Source organism: Diadema antillarum, unplaced genomic scaffold (assembly GCF_040938485.1).
Source record: "Diadema antillarum isolate AM-2024a unplaced genomic scaffold, OU_Dant_1.0 seq00000399_RagTag, whole genome shotgun sequence".
In the NCBI taxonomy this organism is placed as follows: Eukaryota; Metazoa; Echinodermata; class Echinoidea; order Diadematoida; family Diadematidae; genus Diadema; species Diadema antillarum.
Genome location: NW_027271390.1, coordinates 349,724 through 370,913, shown reverse-complemented (window position 1 = coordinate 370,913; position 21,190 = coordinate 349,724). Strand labels below are relative to the sequence as shown.

The window sequence follows — 21,190 nt, the reverse complement described above, 5'->3', positions numbered from 1 at the left end:
TAATTCCCCCCCCCCCCCCAAAAAAAAACCCAAAAAACAAACAAACAAACAGAACTTAAAGCATCTAAAATATGCATTTTATAGAAACTCATTTACATGCCCTTTAAGTACATAATATTCATTGATTTGGCTCTGCAATTTTGAGTAGACTACTTACTTGATTTCCACTTTCCACATGGGTAGTATACAGTGATGTACTATCCCCAGTTGATTTACTCTGCTGATTGCACCATGCCTCGTTCTCTGCCAGCAGAGGTCATGTCTTGCAGAATTTATTCAGTCGTCAGGACATCATCGTCACCCACTTTGGTGCCATCGGCATCCCTTTCCAAGACATCCTAATGGGCTTTACATTCAATTTTCACCACCTGTTGAGTTATGAAGAATTTACAGGGAATAAAACTGAATTTCACTCAAAATATAGAGTCTACTCACTAACTCATCGTCATTCACATGAAAGATACTTCATAACTTCGTAAAATTAAAGATACAGTGAGTTTGCCCGCTTGGCCGAGTTTACCCATAACTACGGTACCGGTAATCTGTAGAGTGTAGGCCTATTGTATTGATTGTAACGTTAACAACACTAACACGTTGCAGTTAGAGCGTTCCCCGTTCTAACGTTAGATTTAGAAATAGAAAACTAAAACAAACGAGCACAATCTTTAAGGGCGTAGCCTATTTCTACGCCTACTACAGTTTTACATTAAACGAGGGCAATTTTGCAATAAATCTTGTTATTCACCGACTTAGCAGACTTAGCAGACTTACCGCTTTCATGCAGACCGGCCAGGCTAGAACTGTATCGCTTCGACGCCATCTTAGCTAGATCCGCTCCCTTAGCTTATGCAGTACATAACAGTCAGTGCAGTCGATCGAGTCGTATTGTACAGTGTTATGTAGTGGACGATACCAAGCCTAGAACGAATGCGCACGTACTGCAGGCCTACGCACATCACGCTGCTAGGGCAGCACCAGCCAGCCAATCAGACAGATCCATCCGTACAGGTACGTATACGCGCACATCTCCTTTCCCGCCAATTGTGCATTGATTATGGTCATAATATGCATAGCACGAGTGTGCGCTAGAAGCGCACGCACAGGGCACCACCACTGCGTGCGTTGTGGCCGCGGCCGTCATGTCACATGCGCTGCTGACTTGTAGAGTACGAGTATCACAGTGTTTATGCTAAACATGTGCGGTGTTTAGAACGTGTTTACGAGGCGTTCTAAATGTAAACGCGTCTGTTTACCCTGACAGTAGAAGTGTTTAGGCCTAACCAACAAACATTTGGGTAATGCCCTAAACCATGAACGAAATCATTAACAAAGGCAACTCCCATTTTTTTCTAGCAGTTAAAATATAGGACTGTACATGCGAAACAAAAATTTAAATTTATTACAGTTGTATTACATATTTTTAGGTTATCCTTTTTCCTTATTGATTAGGCATTGCCATGAAAGGCCTAAAACATGAATTATTTCATAGTGCATCTTGATGTCGTAACAGTTTCCACTTTCTCGTGATAAAAGGAAACTACGAAATTGCAATTCACACGCCATTTCCAACACTTATCCATTATATATGGACATATTGAGATTAACATAGCTTGACCAGAATAAACACTCCAAGCTAAACACTTTAATTCTCAATACTTTACACGTGCTATACACACCGGGTGTTTAGATGTTAAACAAAGTGTTTAGATTTTTAACGCTGTGTTTAGTCCATAAACATGTCGCATGTCGCATTTTTTACAGTGTAGCACCTCTTCATGGGTTTGATGTTAATAAAGATTGACTGTTATTCAACTAAATAATCAGTGGCTAATAATAGCCCCCCTCCTCCCGCACACACACACACACACACACACAAACATACTCACAAGAATGCAAAAAAAAACACCGTTCAAACTGGAAGTATTAGATATCTACACCTTTTCTTGGTAGGTAGTCCGGATGTTTGTTTTGAAGATACTTTCCAACAAAGAGAAATACGATGATAAGGGCAGCAGGCAGCCCAATGGCGAGTCCAATGATAAGAGCCAAATGAGCACGTTTTCCTGAAAATTGATACAAATATAAACAAAGATAATGCAAGTTTTCAATTATCACCGGATGTAGAAGGCTATAAATAAATGGGTCTATAGTAAAAGGTTGACATTCTGTTCTATATGCCTTGCCCCAGTTCCAAAAGAAAATATATACATATATGTATTGATTTCACAGAATACATTACTCAAAGTGTGACAAAATCATAATTCAGAGGACACGCTGAGAAAAGTCGATAGTTGGTGGTTTTTTTTTTCTATTTTGCTTTTTTTCTGCCTTCACTTATTTGTTTTTCATTAGTAGACTTGATAATCGTGTGTGATAATGTTAGATTACTAAAAAGGTCGTATTAGATTACACCGTGACAAGGCTATTAAAAATCCGAACATTTGTTTAGGTTTTAGAACGTGTTTACCTAATGTGATTCAGAAACAAAGAAGTAGGAAAGTTTCACGGAACCTGATATATGTATAGGCAGAATGGTGATTTCTCTGGTCGACGTTCCATTCAGCGAGTCACCGGTAGCCACGCACATGAAGGTTTGCTCTGTCCCATGTTTGGCTGATACAGTGATTGTCTCGAACCTCTCGTATGTGCCGTCAAAAAGTGTGTTCTGCTGTGAATCCACGGAATTCAGTCTCTCTCCTGACTCCTCGGTCCATAGCATGGAAATGTTAGGTTTGAATCCACTCACGACACAGGTAAGCGTAAAAGAAGGGTTGTTGGAGGGAGACTGGTATGTACACCGGCTATGATGAGATTGACTATTGTCATCGCATTCATCAATCGTATGTCTTGACGTCATCGCTGGAGGAATAGATGAATCATTTTTGGTATGACAATTTTTTTAGATACAAATCCCAATTTTTCCGTAAGAATTAACTAAAATGATTTTCTGACTTTATCCTATATACTTTCATATAAAGACAGTTGTACTTTTGCAACATGATCTACCATGTAACACAAATGAGACTTGAAACTGCCTAATGCTCAGGATCCATGTGCAAATCCCGGGGGAGATGGAACTCCTCCTCCCCCATCTCCCCCCCCCCCCCCCCCCTCTTGAAGGAGGGGGATGACCTGTACAAGTATTCTACAGTAACTCTCCACCGAAATTTAAAAACAAAAATGGAAGAAGAAAATGTGATTGCATTAATATCGGCATATTGCATAACATGCGATCGCACGCCCGTCTCTGTGAGAGCTAAAGAGAGCTTAAAGGAGCATTGCAGACGACTTTCATGATTTCACAGTCATGCAGTACATAACTCAACAGTTCCATGTCTGAATTCGTGGAATTTATTGTAGTTCTTCAGCAGAGAAACAATACTGTGAAAAACGTTAAACGAATTACACTGAACAAGCCACGATGATGACATCCTAGTATAGGCTCACATATAAAAAAAGAATGTAGCACGTATAATTCCAAAAAAACAATACACAATATACGGCTTGCTTGCTGGTTAACCTCTGTATAATCTATGCATGACTTCTTCTTTTGTTTTGCTTCCTTGAGTCCCAACTTATGCATTCTAATCATGATCATGGTGACCCTGCATGCCATGTCATCATCTTTGGTCATTTCAATTTTGTGAAAATATTCTTATTCTTCATCCCAATTATCATACATTTTGAAACTTTGCCCTCAGTTACTAATTTATAGTTGTTAAAATGAAAAAAAAAAACCCCAAACATCTGAGAATCATGCGGAGGTCTCCTTTAACAGTATCCTACCTTTAGGATCTGATGTATACGTCATTTTATCAACGTCTAAGATTATCTCCTACTAATTCATGACATGACAAAGTGCATGAGGAAAGGGAAATATATATGGGTGCTGTTCGTTATTCCGAAGGTTCGCTATTCCAAAGTTCGTTATTCCGAAACTTCGTTAATCCCAAACACGCAAATTCCCTATAACCAAGAGGTTCGTTAATCGGAAAATGAAAAAGGGTTCGTAAATCCGAACATTTGTGACGTTATTCCGAAGGATAGTTATTCCGAAGGTTCATTAATCCGAAAATGAAACAGGTTTCGCTATTCCGAAGGCTCGTTTATCCGAAAATGAAATTGGGTTCGTTATTCCGAAGGTTCGTTAGTCCGAAAATGAAATAGGATTCGGTTTTCTGAAGGTTCGTTGAATCCATGTGATATAGCGTCCGTAACGAGCCTTCGGAACAACGCGCTTTGTTTCTTTTTCGCATTAACAACCCTTAGGAATTACGAACCTTATTTAATTTTTCGGATTAATGAACCTTCGGAATAACAAACTTCATCACATTTTTGGATTAACGAATCTTCGGAATAACGAACCTTCGGAATAACGACCCTTCGGACCAAAGAACCTTCGGAATAACGAATCTTCGGAATAACGAGATGTAACTATTATGTGGGATATATATATAGGCCGTGACGCGAGAAAAGGGCCCTTAGGGCATTATACGCCGAAAATGAGTTTTTACCTCCATATTGTAGAAGAAACTCTGACGTATTAGGATATGCAAACCTTTGTCTGAAATTCCACTCCTAAATGCTCCAATTACGACATTCAAAACAGTACGTTTTGTCCAAATCCTGTCACTTTTTGATGCGTCTATGCAATTCCGCGTAGTTAGCTAGTTGATCATTTTTTTGCGCGTATTGCTTTGTTAAACTTCCGCGCCGTTTTCTGGCGTTTGCGCGCAGCGACGCTAAGGGCCCTTTTCTCGCGTCACGGCCCATATATATATATATATATATATATGTATATATATATATTATATATATATATATATATATATATATATATATTATATATATATTATACAGATATTGACTGGTACGGGGTGGAATATAACATTCTTTGGACCGCCAGGGAGTTATATCTTCCCAAGGGATTATATTTTCCCGAAGCGCGCAGCGCTGAGGGAAAATATGATCACGAGGGAAAATATAACTCCCTGGCGGTCCAAAGATTGTTACATTCCACCCCCTACCAGTCGATATCTGTTATATTAGATGGCCTTGCCCTCCATTGTGCTTTGCAGAAGAGCCTACACTAACGACGTATAGCCTAACCGTTTATACGCTCATGTCAGCCTGACCAGACGCTGTATGCGCGCAGACTGTCGCGATTTGGTAGTTGTAAAGCGGCGACTGGACTGTGTAGTTGCTAGGCTCATGTCCTCTATAAACGACAAGAGGCCCTAGGGTCTACTAACGTTAACGTTAGGCTCAAAGTAACGACGCTTTAGGGCCCTTTATAGTTAAATTAGGCTCAGGTCCAAAAGATGTTTTAGGGTCTACTCACAAAACAAATCTAACTTTAGGCCTTAAACGTTATGGCCTACTGGCCAATCTTTATCATTTGACATTTTGTTTCTACAGGTAGGCCCTAACGTTATCTATGTCTAGATTCTAACGTTAATTAGCTCTGAGTCTAACATATAACGTTAGAACCTTCTAGACAACTAGCAGTTAGGCTCTACATGTTTGTTAAATGTTATAGGGCCCACTAGATAGACTCTATTATAACTGTAGAGTAGGCCTCACGTTACCTTCTGTCATCAGGAATCTGCAGCAATTTCAAAATCAGTCTTTTTTCCCCTCTGTTGCAGAGATGAACATTGTATAAACACAGTGATTTGCAAACCAGTCTGCTCGGTGTCGTACAGTTTATAGTCCTCCACAACCGTGGTTTGTTCGATGTAACGCTAGGCCTGGATCTAACGTAAGTCTAACTCGTCGTTAAGTTACGTCAATACAAAGATGCATGAATTGCCCTCGTTCTACGAACTGAACTGAACAAAATGTCTCTAGACTATCAACTCGCTTGGTTTGGGCCATGTTTTCCTTATTCTCCAAAATCCTCGTCGTCGTTTATTATAGACAAAACGGGGCTCCATTTTGAAGTGTGAATCCAAACTTCGCGGGCCGAATGATACGTGCATACGTAAACGGTACATTGGGTAGCCTACTATGTAGCATGTATTTATACACTGTACGTAACGTTTAGCTTCCCGAATTCCATCCACACGTACACGGTATAGACCGATTCAAGCGACTGTTCATGGAAGTGCGCCCTCTTAAGGCGACGCCATAACTGGGGGCCAAACAGGCTGGGTCGGCAAGCGCCCTGCGTGCGTGGCAAGGGTGCCAGCGGCAGCCAGTGCTTTTACCACCCGGCGCCAGCCGGCCAGATAGCTATCTCTGGCGCTAGCAGCGATCGACGCATCTGGCTTTATGACAACTAGAGTCTACTTTTTTTTTTTTCGCTAGCTAATTAAAAATAAATAAAATTAAACAACTTATACCGACTATGAGCGAATCAGGGTAGATGACATACGGCTGTAGCCAAAACTTGAATTTCAAGGTAAATATCGGTACGATCCGTGAATGTTTGTAAACTATTTCTTTGGCGATGACTTGGGTAGGCCCTACTCGCGTGTAAGCCCCGTAGATTCTTTGTGGAAGAGAATAAAAACCGCTGGGGAGAATTATTGCTAGGCGCAGGCAGACGTCTTGCTAATAAGCCTAGGCTATTGACAAGTTAACTGATATAATTAAATAATGAATAAGAATCTTGAGCTAGATATGGCGCAATAAATTGCAAGCTATCAGTTAACTTTACCTTTTAGGGCAGGCTTTTGCCTTTACTCGGGAGTGTCGGGCCAGCAGGGTAGAAATCTGTCTAACGTTAGATCTTGTCTAGAAATCTAGGCAAGAGTCCAGACTAGATCTAGACCTATTGACTTCTAGAACCCTACATCCTATATCATTTTCGGTTGTCGATAACTTCAGGCAAGCCTAACTAAGTAAACCAAACGGAATATAAATCCAGGCGTTTCTATCTAGTAGGCCGTACATGTATATGCCTAAACTTAAGTTACGACTACGTCGCCTGGATGTCTACAACCAAAACTTCTACTGTTTTAGATCTAAGTAACCTTGCATAACATCACGCTAACCCCTAATATTATAATCTACAAAAGTGATTTTCAAATCATATGCTTTCTTAGTATGATTATGAAACGGATGTTTGCCACCATCCATGGTTTAATATTAAGTATCACTTTATCAAAAGTCAAATTCAGAGTTCCAGGCCAAAATTGAATAGGCCTATGGTCAATTCAGTGCTGAACGTTGAAGAAGTGAAAACAATATACAGTGTAACAATTTAACGCATCTTGAAACATTTACTTAGCTGTAGTGTAGGTTGTAAAATGTTTGTCATAATAATAAAGTCTAGCCAGGAAGTGTATTCTAACTTTGGCAAGTAGGACACCAAGGATTAAAAAAAAAAAAAAAACAAATCAGTGAATTATCAATTAAAATTCTTTGATCTATACTTGTCTTCTAAGATGAACAACATATTTTATGAATATGCAGTGATAACCTAATCAAATAGAGAATCTAGTAGACATAGTTTGTTTCGAAATCTGTGCATTTTTATATCGTTGTATTTCACTTAATTGTCTTTAATTTTGCCTTAATTATCATGCGTCAGCGGTGTCTGAATTTAACACACTGCCGTGTAGCTTCCATTTCCATTTTTTCTGTTATTTGTGCACCCAACGACTGCACGATGTGTTTTCCTGATCCTTCCTTTGAAGCTTTCAAAGTAGATCAATATGTCTGAATCACTCAATTTGTCCAAAAGAAGGGTATTAAAAGCCGCTGAATGACTTTTACACAGTGAGTAAACAATCACAATATTAGCGCGGCGCCGGCGGTCGCCGGCCGCGGCGCAGCGGCCAGGCCCGGCTAACTATGCGCGATGGGTACGCTAGGCTGCTAGCTGCAAGTGCAACTCGCTGGGTAGCTAAGCTCGCGGAAGCCCCCGTTGGCCCCCAGTTATGGCGACCGTTATAGCGCCGCTAGCGGCGGTAGATGAATAGGTCATCAAAATTGAATCGGTCTATACCAGGCAGGCCTAGCGCATGACGCTACTCCGCGCCGCGCCGTCTAGTCTACTCTCTCGCGTATCGTGTGTGTGTGTGTGTGTGTGTGTGCGTGGTGGTTGGGGGGGGGGGGGGTGAGTGGGAGAAGATTATATCGATCCAGACTGCAGTTATCGATAGTAATCGTTTGCTCCTCCCAGTTACCGACGTGGTCCCACATCCTTATATTGGTGTAATTGTTTGTTTTTCAACCGTAAGAGGGCGACACACATGGAAAAAATATATTCAGTTGACCAGTTGGTCAATATAACGAGCTGGGAAAATATAACAGTTGCGATCCTCGCAAACAGCATCACGTGATGAGCTCTCGACCAATCACGTACCAGAAACTGTCTAAGCCATCTAATATATATATATATATATTATAGATATATGTTACTTACCACTAATCGTCAAGAGGGAAGAATTGTCAAAATTCTCGAAATTTTTCAGCACAACCTGGCAATAGTAATGACCTTCATCTGCCACCTCCAAGTCGGTGATGACGAGGCTGAAGTTCTTGTCCATGTCAAACCGTTCCTCCCTGCTCCGAAAGTCTCCATTGACGAATTCAGCCTTTATCGTCCTCTGCTGCTCCTCTGAGATTCTCTCCTGGACCCAGACCACAGTGAGAGGCTTTTCCTTGATGCCACATGGCAGTCGGATGTTTTCTCCTTTCCATCCTTGAACGTTGGGGGCAGTGCCTACCACTGAGGCTACACAACGGAAATTTGAGCAAAGTCAATCAATGTCATGAAATATGCCCTCATTAACATAAACTATACATGCACATTATAATGATATACACCCGAGTGTAGTTTCCTCGTACGAACGCTACCTGTCTTCGACTTCATGACCATATTTTAGTAACAAAGAGATCAGACTATGTTATGTTCATGATGCGTCAGTTCGTTAAGCATAACTAGTGAAAAGCTGTTCACTCAATGTGCATTTTACTCTTTGAAAAAAACAACAACAAAGTTTTTCAAAATTTTCCCACTAAATTATAGGCCCTGGTTGTACCGGTTTTGTAATTTGAAGCGGTGATCGAGTTTAGTGTTACATTCAAGACCATAATTGATGAATCTGAGAGATGAAAAAATAACAATTCTAACTGCCATCAAAACAACCAGTGCTAACCTTTCTCCTGTCGATAAGTTGTTTTATCTCTCCTTATTTCAGAGATTATTGAGAAAACATTTACAATATGATTTTAGCAATATCAAAAGCATATATTATGTGACCATGCATCATAAAACCAACAAAGATTCGCACCCTTCCTTTTTAACGTGAGGATTTAAAAGGTGAAATGGGTCACCCGAGTCAATCTTGAGTTTTTCATATATTTTGAAAGAACTATCCTTCTTTTACATTATTCTTTAGTTTGGGATCATAACAGGAATGGGAAAGTATGTTTACAGCAGTTTTTCTACAACCCTTTTTTGGGGAGAGAGTAGAGTGATCGGGTATGTCTTAGAGGCCCCTTTTCATTTCTTGAAATCCTTTGCACACTCCTCGCTTTCAAGTCTATAACTTTTGAAAGGATTTTGCTACAGCTTTGAAAATTGGAGTTAATTATGGACAGAATGTGTTATAGAACATGCTCAATTTCAGTTTACTCTGATAATCCATTGTTGTTGCTCATGGGATTGTCTCTTTCATAACACAGCAAGCACGGCACGGTAGAGAATAAACCCTTGAATAGACCCTGTACTATACGGAGCCTCTTTTCTCGGTTCACACTTTTTCAGAGTGTGTGTTTTCTTTCCGGTATTTAGATAGGTTAGGAGAGTCAATTTGATTTGGGTAATGCATCATTTTAAAGCTTAGAGTCTGCTCTTTCAGCATCTACTCTTAACTAAAAAACCATGTCTGGCGACTTTTGTTGGTTTTGTGATCCAGGTTCACAGAGATCTTATTCCCACACATATTATGTTATCCTGATTGTTAATTAAGAATGTCTTCCAGAAATATTTTGACTTGAGCAGAATGGTAATGGGAGGTAAACCCAAACTAAAGTCACCGACGTAATTATTCTCCATTGAAGCAAAAAGAGTACTGCCCTAAAAAGTCATTGATATAATCCCCTTCAGTTCCTTTGTTAAGAACTATATTCACAAAACAAAATACAAATGTAAATCTTATTCCTTGGGGATTTAAGATAGTGCAAATGTAGTGAACATGTAAATGTGAATAAGTTTGCGGTCCCAGACGTAGAGGTGATTCCTGGTAAAGCATTAAATGAGCACTTTTATTGTTCAAGTTAATTTTGTGCTCTCATTAAACTGAGGAAAAAGTGTTAGTACGATACGAGTAAACATAGGCCTACGTTCGGGGGCGCACGTCACGAGCTCGACATCCACGAGTAATACAGCTCACGAGCGCGACATCACATACACAATAATGAGGGTAGTGTGTGTGTGTGTGTGTGCGTGCGTGTGAAAAAAACAACAACATTAATTTGCTTCCATGTACATGTAGGTTCCCCCTCTCATAATCTCTCCCATCCTATATGAATGTAACTCACTTTATACTGATTCAAATTCATTTGGTGTCGTGTAGTATTATTATAGTCTTCATTTCATACTGAATTTACCAAACAATGTGTAACTTTTCAAATACAACACTATATTTTTTATCTTTATTCATAAAGTGAAAACGACGTCAAAAGAAAAGAAGGCCTTCAAGTTGTGCGATTTAGGAGCTATATAGAGGAAAATAAGGCCCACTGGCTAAGTACAAGACAAAATAAAGGTCATAAGCTTGACACTACGCAAGATGGAGAAGAAGAAGAAGAAGACAACGACGAAGAAGAAAATACACGAGCTGAAAATGATATCATTGGACTTAATTTACGTGGTTTTTTGCCATCAAAAAAGTCGAGATCATAAGCCTACATAGTGTTAAGCTTATAGGCTCTATTCTCTGAGTGTCTAACTCATTTCTGGGTCTGTTTTACTAAGGGGATGTTTGTTGTACCAAAATACACAAATTCTCTTTACCTAAACAATAAAATTCGAACATTGTGGAAAATGAAATAGGCTAATTAGCCAATCCAAACATTATACCGTTGTTCCCTATCAGTTCGTTTCTCCGAAGGTTCAAAAGGTTCTGTAATCCGAAAATGAAACTAAATACATCGTTCTGCATATTTGCTAATGAAAAAAAAAATGAAGGGTTTGATATAAAAAAAAAAAATTGTTAATCAAAAATGAAATCAGGTTGGTTATTTTGATAGCCTGGTAAGAATGAGCGTACTACAGTGCGTATCACAAAAAAAAAGGTAATCCTACTTTGGAGGGCTACTATTTCATAATTGTCAGCTATAGAGAGTTCAATGCTGTTTGTATGGAAAGGGAAACTCTTTCTCTTTCCATTAATACATAATTATGTCGACAAATGTCATGCATGACTGAGCACATGAACTTTAAAGACAGCAATAGCAAATTGCACTTTTTCCAAGTTTGCGTGTTATCGTGAAGGAACAATGCATGTCTCACTGCAGGGATGACATCTGTCAATGAAAGTGGCCAAGTAGGCCAGCATGTACGAATGCAGATTTGTGTTTAGGGTTTGTGTTCTGGGTTTTTTCTAACATTTTATGGTCCATAACCTGTAATATGGCCATCTGTCCAATGACTTGGTCGCTCCCACAGAAGCCAACGCACACAGTCCATTTTTTCTCTGTTCATATTGAACACATAGCTCCCAGTGACAAACCATGTTTTGAGTATGAAGAGAGAAATATGGATAATGGTTTAGTCTTTATGAGCAAGGACCAAGTTATCAACAACATGGTCATGTTGAAGGTTATGAACCATAAAAGGTGAGAAGAAACCCTAAGCACGAATCTGCAGTCGTGTAGGCTGGCCTGGTGATTTGAGCACTTTCATTGACACATCTCACCCATGCAGTGAGACATGCATTGTTCCTTCACAATAACACGCTAACTTGGAAAAAGTGCAATTTGCTATTGTTGTCTTTAAAGTTCATGTGTTCAGTCATGCATGATGTTTGTCAGCATAATTAGGTATCAATGGAAAGAGGAAGAGTTCCCCTTTCCATACAATCAACATTGAGCTCTCCATAGCTGACAATGATTATGAAATATTAGCCCTCCAAAGTAGGATTATTATTTTTTTTTTTAATACGCACTGTATATTAGGAACTGTCGGCGTTACGAACCCTATTTTGCTTTCCGATAAAGGAATTATCATCTTCGGGATAACCAGTCTTTTTACCATTTTCGGGTTGGAGAACGTTCGGTACAGCAAGCCTTGTTTCAATTTCGGATAAACAAACATTAGGAGTAATGAGTCTTATTTTTTGTTTCAGTTAAAGGAACCTTCGCAGTAGGGCCCTTATTTCATTTTCGGGTTGACGAACCTTCGGAAAGAAAAATATTTTTTTTTTCCGATTTGGTGTGTAGACTCTATGGCTCGTGGGTTGCAAAATTCGTTACAGTGTAAACTTTAAGACTTTATGGACATCTTCCCACCTTTTTTTTCAAAAGTATATATAGCTCGCAGGCTTTATGAATATGACTCGTGGATGCATATAGCTCTTGTGATGAACTCTTCCTTTTCTCTTTGAAGTTTACATAAGAGTGGTGACTATATATTAGACGGATAATTATATGTCGTGAACGATTACTTTTCAGTCACGACAGACCATACACCTTGATTACATACCAAGAGTCGTCTGCATTCGGTACGCCTCTTGTTGGCTGTAGCAGTTTCGATACACTTTTTATTGATAGGCCCTATACCAAGCTAAATTGAGTGAAGGGCGTTAGAAATGAAGTTAAACACCTACCTTTTCCACTGTGGCCGAGGAGCACAGTAGCAGCCAATGTTAATAGGAGAACGAGGTCGTATCTTCTATCCATCACAGGTAGTCAGAGACTGAGATAATCCATCAAGAATAAGTTGAATAAAGCTGCTTTGATCCTAAGATCCGAAGAGACTGTCAAGTAATCACAGTGACCATTACTTTACGAAAAAAAAAAAACGATATTTGAACACACCCTAAGCTTCAGATTAGACTGAATTCTTCAATGAAATGTGTAGGTGGAAGTACACCTGACGCTTCTACACAGGGCGCACGGTGCTTCCTCGCTGATATTATATTGTATGTTAAAGTTTGTACTTTTCGGCCATTATGTAGCATACAGCATAGTGTTGACACAGTTCATAGGAGACATACAGTCCAAGGTTCAATGAGGAATAGATTTACCCGTGCATGACAATGACTTTATTTAATGCATGCACATTCTTCTCCCCGCGCCAAAAGGCAAACCTAACGTAAATACAGGGGTGCTAGACCCGTACAATTGGATTACATGCAGTCTTCAATTTAGCGCACGGCACTGCAGCTCCATTTTAGTTATGATGAATAGAGGGATGCCGGTTCACACACTAAGTTACAGTGGAATTGCCATGAATATTCGCCTATGTAGGCCTACTCGCACTGTGTGCGGCTTTAGGTTCCTAGTAAAATAACATTAACCATCTAAATGAAAATCATATTCGCGCTGTACAACACGCAATGTGTCAGTATCCTCATCCGTCCCACTAATTAACTGAAACATTTTAAGCGAGTAATAATATCACATGATTTTCGTTTTTGCTCCCCAATTCAAATGGCTTTTAATTGTCAGTTGAGATAACTGCTACAATGCGAGGCACTGCGTTTTCTGCGTGTTCTCGTATGAAGACCTGCAAAATGAGATACCTGGGAGGAACCGGCATGATAACTTTTAATTTTTATGTGCGTTATCTGAAATAATCAGGGAAATATTGTCCCGTCATACAATATATATATATACTAATTATATATACATTGTGTGTGTGTGTGGGTGTGTGTGTGTGTGTGTGTGTTTGTGTGTGGTGTATGTGTGTACATAATAAGCCATCTCCGTTTTGTTTTAAATTTAGCACCAACTGATTTCAAGTTTTGGATTATGGCTGGTGCAAGTGTCGATGTAACTCACACTAGCACTGGCATCAAACTTGAAATCACCCGATGAGTATAGTACGATGTTACAAAAACAGAGAATCAAAAAGGTTCCACATACTAAAATGATAAATGCAGTTGTTTATTACGACATTGATTGTTTTAGATTGTTCTTTAACCTTGCGTCAAGAAGGGGGAAATGCAAATGGTTGTCGAAATCGATTTACAAACGCTTAAGGCCGTGTCACACCGTTCCGGGCAAGCTACGCGGGCTTGTGGCGAGGAGGTAGTTTCCAGCACGTAGAAGATTTTTCAGCGGGCGAACAAGAATGTTTGCAATTTTCATTCATGCCTTGTCATACCGTACGGGGGAAGTTTTGCGGCTTGACTTGCGGGAAACAAAATTTTCTCCCCGGAGCTCTCCGCAGTGTTGGTCCGCACCTGACAGTATCTAGCGCGTAGTTGCCCGGAGGTGCTCACGCAAGTCCGATTTAACCGCAGCCAAGTTTTGAGCATGACCAAAACTTTTTCCGGGTGGGTCGCGGGAATGCCCGCAGAGGTCCACGCAGAACGCCAGTAGGAGGTCCTTAGCGGCAGCACGTCCCAGGCAACTCCCACGCAGGTACTTCGCAGTCCCGTATGCAGCCAAGATAATGAAATTCTGTGGGATTTCAGCCATTCCATTAGAGGAATTCCTTCACTTAGTTGTCAGCCCCCACGCGACTGGTACAAAGGTCACACAGTATTCATACTCGCAAGTATAATTTACATGTAAGTAGAACGCGTCCAGCAAGTAAGACACATGCGCTGACTTGCTCAAATCCTTTTTCCGCCCTCAGGAACGTCCAGTGTGCTAGAAAATCCCTACACGTAAAAACAAGCCCGAGTAGCTTGCCCGGAAAGGTGTGACAGGGCCTAAACACGGTTGCGGGTAACAAAATATGCGTGCGCACCTCAGGGCGACTACGGTTGAGATACGTGCTAGGTACTGTCATGTCCGGATCATCTACGGGGACCTCCGGGTAGTCAAAATTGTTCTTTGCAAGTCGCATGCAAGGCTTGCCCGGAAAGGTGTGACACGGCGTTATATAATTTATGTTTATGTGGCTATGTGTTTGTTGTTGACAAGACATTTGAAAATCGTTATGTAATAAAAACAATTCTTTTTCAATAGACAGAGTGTGTGAAAATGTTTCGTGGATGATTATCTGTAACTTTCTCAAGTAAGATTGCATTGATTGATCTGAAATCAAAACAAAAAGCCTGAAAAAAGTGTTTGCAGCTGAGCATGCCTATAGGTAGGTGATACGCCCTCCCTCTAACTATACAAGTGTCCAATATAGTGTGGAAGTTTCCAAGCGGAAATTGTGTGAAATTATAAGGTACGAACGTAAAGTCTTGGCCTTTGTATAAGTAGCGCGATGATAACATGCATAATAATATTTTATTTACACAATGATATTTTACATAATGTGGAGTGTGTTCACATGCAGACTTTGAACAGACTTAATCAACCACACATCCTAACCAGTCAGCATCAATCACATTATAACCTTTGCTCACAACTGAGCTTTACAGAATAGCGCCTGTCTGTGGTCATGTGTTCACACAACATGCACGAAGTTATCAATGGGTTTATTTCTTCATTCCATTTTCGTTCAATATGACATACTTAGAAAAAATATTGATGCCTAACTGAAAGAACAGACAGACAGAGGGAGATCTTATGTGATAAAAAAAAAATACAACATGACAAAAATCTAAAATGAATTAGACTAGAAAGTGTTCATGAAACATTACAACAGTCTCAATTGTCGTGTTTGGAAAAACAGGAACAGGTATATAAACGAAATATATAACATAGTGTACTTTAAATACATACGGAAAACTGTGTCCATAAGAGTAGACATATCAATTTGACTCCACAGGTTAAGCTTTATCACCTCTAAATGTAAAAACAAGACTAAATGTGCAAATTGCCCTACATCAACGTAAGATAAGCACTGGATTGATCAGTGTTTTAGAAGTAGCCATGAAAAAAAAAAAATCATGGGCGTACGTACTCGAGCAGGATTCGAACCTACGACCTCCTGATCTCCCCGGCAGGCGTCATTCTCCACTAGACAATTGAGCTTATTTACCTCGACATAGGGCAATATTTGTCAATCAGTCGCATAAGAAAACCTCTCGACGGAAGAATTTCATGAATTTGAAGATTAAATTTAATATTTACCCCAAATGTAATAACCTTTCATCCCGAATGCAGGGGCGACATTATGTGCAATTAAAAGTATCATTTTGGTTCGAATCTACATTTTCGGTTTAAGAACTGTCACGTTCAGTATGGATGTCACATTTAGCATAACCGCTAGAGTTAAAGGTTATAAGGCCTTCATTCACGGGTTAACGCTATTACACTTAGGGTTGTTAATGCTATTAGGGTGGTTAACGCTGTTAAGGCTATTACACTTAGGGTTGACATATCAGAATCAGAATCAGAATCAGATATACAATTTGGGTCAATAGTTTCTTTCAGGGTCGATGTTACATTACGGGTTTACAGTAAGTTTATATCATGATCGATATCATAGGTTCAAAGCTATTAATCCTTTAACTGCAGCGTTGACTTCAGTTATTGTATTTGCTTCGTTCATCACATTATCGCCCGAATTCACTGAGGTAGTACATGGACAAAAAACCATGGACAAAAACCGTGGAGCACCAAGTGTCGCATGGCATATTTCGTTACAAAATCAGTCATTTCGTCGATGAAATTATTATTTTGTAACGAAATGACAACATTTTGTATCCAGATGAACATTTCGTCCACAAAATGATAATTTTGTTAACATTTTGTCGACGAAATGATCAATTTCGTAACGAAATATTTCATGCCACACTTGGCGCTTCATGGTTTTTGTCCATGGTTTTAATCCATGGTTTCATTTGTACTACCTTCGTGAATTCGGGCCTTTAGGGTTACAATTCTTACAGTTTGTACGGTTTAGAGCCGTTACATTTAGAGTCGGTATTACACCAGGCGTTTTCATTACACTGGAGGGTAATTCACACGCCAGGTATGACACAGGTGATTAGGGGTATTAAATTGAATTTCACTTCCAAGACTGAGATATATCTGTATAGGAGATAAAGTATAACAACTCCGAGTAACAAAGGAAAATAGCATGGTTTAGATTAAATTAGTTTGTATGTCAACATCAACAAGCTAACAATAATCTAACAAAGTACACGCATACACAAACCCATTTGCAAGCAACATTTATAATTATAGATCATAGACGCTTTACTATCAACGTTGCAATGTTATCAAGTGGGGACTGAAAAAAAATCGACGGCTCTAAGAAAAGGGGGGAAGAAAACTAAGCATCTGCTTCAAGCAAGGTCACAAAGAGAGAGAGAGAGAGAGAGAGAGAGAGAGACGGGGCTGATAATGCGTAGGATGGTGACAATGATGATGATAAGGAGGAAAAAAATGATCAAGAAAAGTTGTCATTAATTTCGAGTATAGTTGCAAGTTATAAAAATCCATTTCCATTTGCATAAAGTCAGGATGTTGACAACCCCAAGCCAACCAACCCAGTGTCATTTTTACGGAAACTTTATAGCAGCATAGCCATTAGCTACGACCGTCCTCTGACGACAATTTATACATGATGCCAGTTCCTTTGTAATACACGGTATTAGTAACGAAGCTTCTCAATGTTTGACTGGGAAATAATTGTTGAATTTGATGACACCTCGATCAACAATTCAGGGTTAACCCTCTCTGCACATGACATGCCACACGGGTATGTCATCAGGTTGATTGTAGCCGATTTCCACATTATTTTTCAACTCATATTTATATCGTGACCATCTGTCAAGTCATTTGAATAATTAGTAACTAGCAAACCAAATCAACCCGAACCAAAATAAAAGAATCAAAAATGAATAAGTAATAGAATGTCTCTTCTCACTTATGTTTTGTTTGTTTACTTATACTGACTTGGAGTTTAGTTGGATGTAAAGCGTTCCTTATTTATTGTGTTCTTTGTTATTGTTGTTGTTGTTGTTGCTGTTGCTGCTGCTGCTGCTTTTGATGTTGCTGTTGTTGTAGATGATGATGATGATGATGATGATGTTACTGTTTTTCCTGTAGCACTTTCAGAATGGATTGACACAAGTCAACGGTAAGGCAATTTCAACGACGTGCAGCTACACCAATGCCTTGACGGGAAATTCACTGCAGGAACTGAATAGCGCCATCTAGCGTTTCATACCGGTTAAGTGTTCGATCAGTTCTGCAGCCTGCTACACCATGATCTTAGAAAAGAATACACGAGATTGGAATTGTTTCGGGATCCAACTAAATGCATGCACATAGATGTCCGAACATTTTTTTTTTCCTTGGAAAGAGTGAAAGAATGATTAGGTATTTTCTGGTTAGCAGGCTCCAGTAAGGATATATTACATGAAAAGTGTTACGGTTTGAGGTCATAGTTATAACAAAGAAAACATGAAAAGAAGTTTGCTTTGAATACCATTAATGAAGTCTTTGAAAGGACTGTTCAATAAAGAAAGTTATATCTACGCTGTCCATTTTCTCCATGAAAGATTACTTTTTTTGTATGATATACACACGCCTAGGTTCATTCATTTATATTATACTAAATAAATTATTTTATATAGATAATAATAATATTCTTACAAACATTACAATAATCATTGTGAGAATGGGTTATCTTTTCAGATATAAGAAAGATAAAGTGTAGTTTATAAAAGCTATAAACCTATTCAAATAAAATAAAAGAAAGACAGAGACTAGAAAGACCGGGAAAGAGCGAAATGAGGTGAGATAAATAGGATGGGAGTATACTAGAGAGAAGAAAGAGAAAAGAACTAGAGGCAGAGTGGGAGGGGCAGACAGCCAAGAAGAAGGAAACAGACGAAAATCGGAATTGAATGGAGGGATAATTAAAGAATAAAATAGTAAGAGGGAGAGAGAAGAAGAGAACAGAAGAATGAGAGAAATTTGTACAACTTAAAGGGTGTGTACACTTCTGGTTGAGGTGAGGATTTAGCTTTTCACGTTTTGCGAGATATTCAGAAACTAAGCTATGAAATTATCGTCAAAGAGGTAAATTTATTTGATGAAAGTCGGATTTCCATTGGCTGAGATATCCCAAAACAAGGGGTATAAAAGAAATCCCAATATAAGCGTTTCCTGTCGTCTTTTATTTTTATCAATTTCTTTAGATATCTCAGCCATTAAAAAAAGCAATTTTCATCGAATAAATCCTTCTTTAAGATCACATACTCTTATATATTTCATTAGATGTTTCTAATCATCTCACTTAGGAAAGTACAAAACATGAATCCACACCTCAGCCAGTACTGTAAAGTCCCTCTATACTGCAATTATATACTTTGGAATAAAGAGATTTTAGAGGTTACTAGAAAACCTAATCATGTACAATTATCCCATTTCAATTTTGAAAGCAATAGATTACTTCAAAACAGAGGACCCGGGGTGACGAAAACTCAAAACCCAATTTTCATATTCCATGGTTATGTCATTAATTTATGAGTATTATATTTTGTACACAAACAGTATGTTTAGATAATTTATTTTGTGACATCATTTCATGATAGTGTGACACAAGTCTGTTACATATTTTGTCTGTAATTTGTGTCTCCTTATTCCAGGGGACAGCCTTGGAGTTGCATGTTACATTGTTTCCTGACATAAAAAATGCTGAAGTACATTGTACATGTATATCTTCATGTTTGTGTGTGCTGTGTAAAAAAAAAAAAAAATTATGTGTGTATACAATACAGAGTATTCAGGCATCAAAAATCACTAGTCTATACATTGTATAAGACCTAAAAAAAGGATCAGTCACACATGGCATTTACAAAGGCATACACGCACACACACATGCACACATAAAGACACGTCATACATACCATACATGTCTGCTGCACTACTTTTTCATATTTCAACAACATACATAGAAAATCAAATCAGCATGACCTAGATTTTGACATACAGCTGTAGATATATTTCGCTTTGATTTTGATTATATGAAATACTTCACTCCGATTTCAAAGACTATGCATGTAGAATTTAGTGTACAATCAATAAACTAGAAACATATAACAGTTTTCACTTGACACAGCAGTAAAAATAACGTGATTGTCAAATAAAATAGGAAGATTAAATGAGAACTTACCTGTTTGAAATTTAATCTTGATTTTATAAGTAAGTCGTAGAGAAGAGACTACATGTCTCATCGGGTGTAATATGAGATCCCGCTGGTCACGTGTTTGGCAATTTTTTTAAAGCTGTACGAGACTACAGGATATATTGATAGGAAGATGAAGATGTTGAGAACTTTACCTGCATAAGGCTACGTAAGTCGCAGGGTGGGAAGAGGAGGGATGTAGTCTCTTCTCTACGACTTACTTATAAAATCAAGATTAAAATATTCAAACAGGTAAGTTCTCATTTAATCTTCCTATTTTATTACGTAAGTCTCCGATCGAGACTACATGTCTCATCGGGTGTAATATGAGATTTCAAAGCCCTGTAGTCACGTACAGAACAATACATCTGTAAGCCATCAACGGCATCACTACAGACAGACATACCTGTGCACTCTGTGCAGACTGCCATTCCATATGCAGACTGAAGTTGCCAAGTCACATTTTCAGTAAAGCCTGGGCAAATTGGTTAGTAGCTTGTAAGGGCTTGCAATAAAACTTTCGGAATGTCTTCTCAGCCACCCATCCAGCCCTTGAGAGGATTTCTGACACAGGCACCTCACTCCTTTGTGCTGCTGACGTAGAGGCCGCCCTTGTGGAGTGAGCACTGAAGATCTGTGAATCGACACCAGCGTCATGTAGGACAGTCTTAATCCAACGTGCAATTGTTTGCTTTGATGCACGACGGTGAGGCTTCTTGTAAGCTACTAACAAAATGTCTCTCCATCCCTCTTAGATTCTGTGTCCGCTGCACATACTCTTTCATATAATTCACTATGCACAATCTCCTATCTGGAGGGTACGCATTTAGTGTGACACTGAATCCCGTATTTCCAGGCTTGTTTTGTTTCAGTGTGTTCTCAAAAGAAATCTCAACAGATGATTTTTTCCACCTCATCCTGTCCAGGTGGATAACATGAAGAGACTGCACCCTTTGTGCAGACAAGTGCTATCAGCATAGTCAATTTCTGAGTAAGTTGCTTCAGATTAAGTGCCTTGGA

At 39.1% G+C, this 21,190-nt stretch overlaps 1 protein-coding gene across 1 annotated transcript in view; it reads right to left on the bottom strand.

The window, feature by feature from the left end:
- Positions 1-13,093, bottom strand: part of LOC139732088 (uncharacterized) — a 48,336-nt gene extending 35,243 nt beyond the window's left edge. The window contains exons 1-4 of the mRNA XM_071642960.1: positions 12,786-13,093; positions 8,375-8,686; positions 2,512-2,859; positions 1,938-2,063 (exon numbers count right to left, since the gene is read on the bottom strand). Coding sequence (XP_071499061.1) covers positions 1,938-2,063; positions 2,512-2,859; positions 8,375-8,686; positions 12,786-12,858 — 859 coding nt within the window. The 5' untranslated portion in view covers positions 12,859-13,093. The remainder of the gene's footprint in view (positions 1-1,937; positions 2,064-2,511; positions 2,860-8,374; positions 8,687-12,785) is intronic.
- Positions 13,094-21,190: the final 8,097 nt, after the last annotated feature.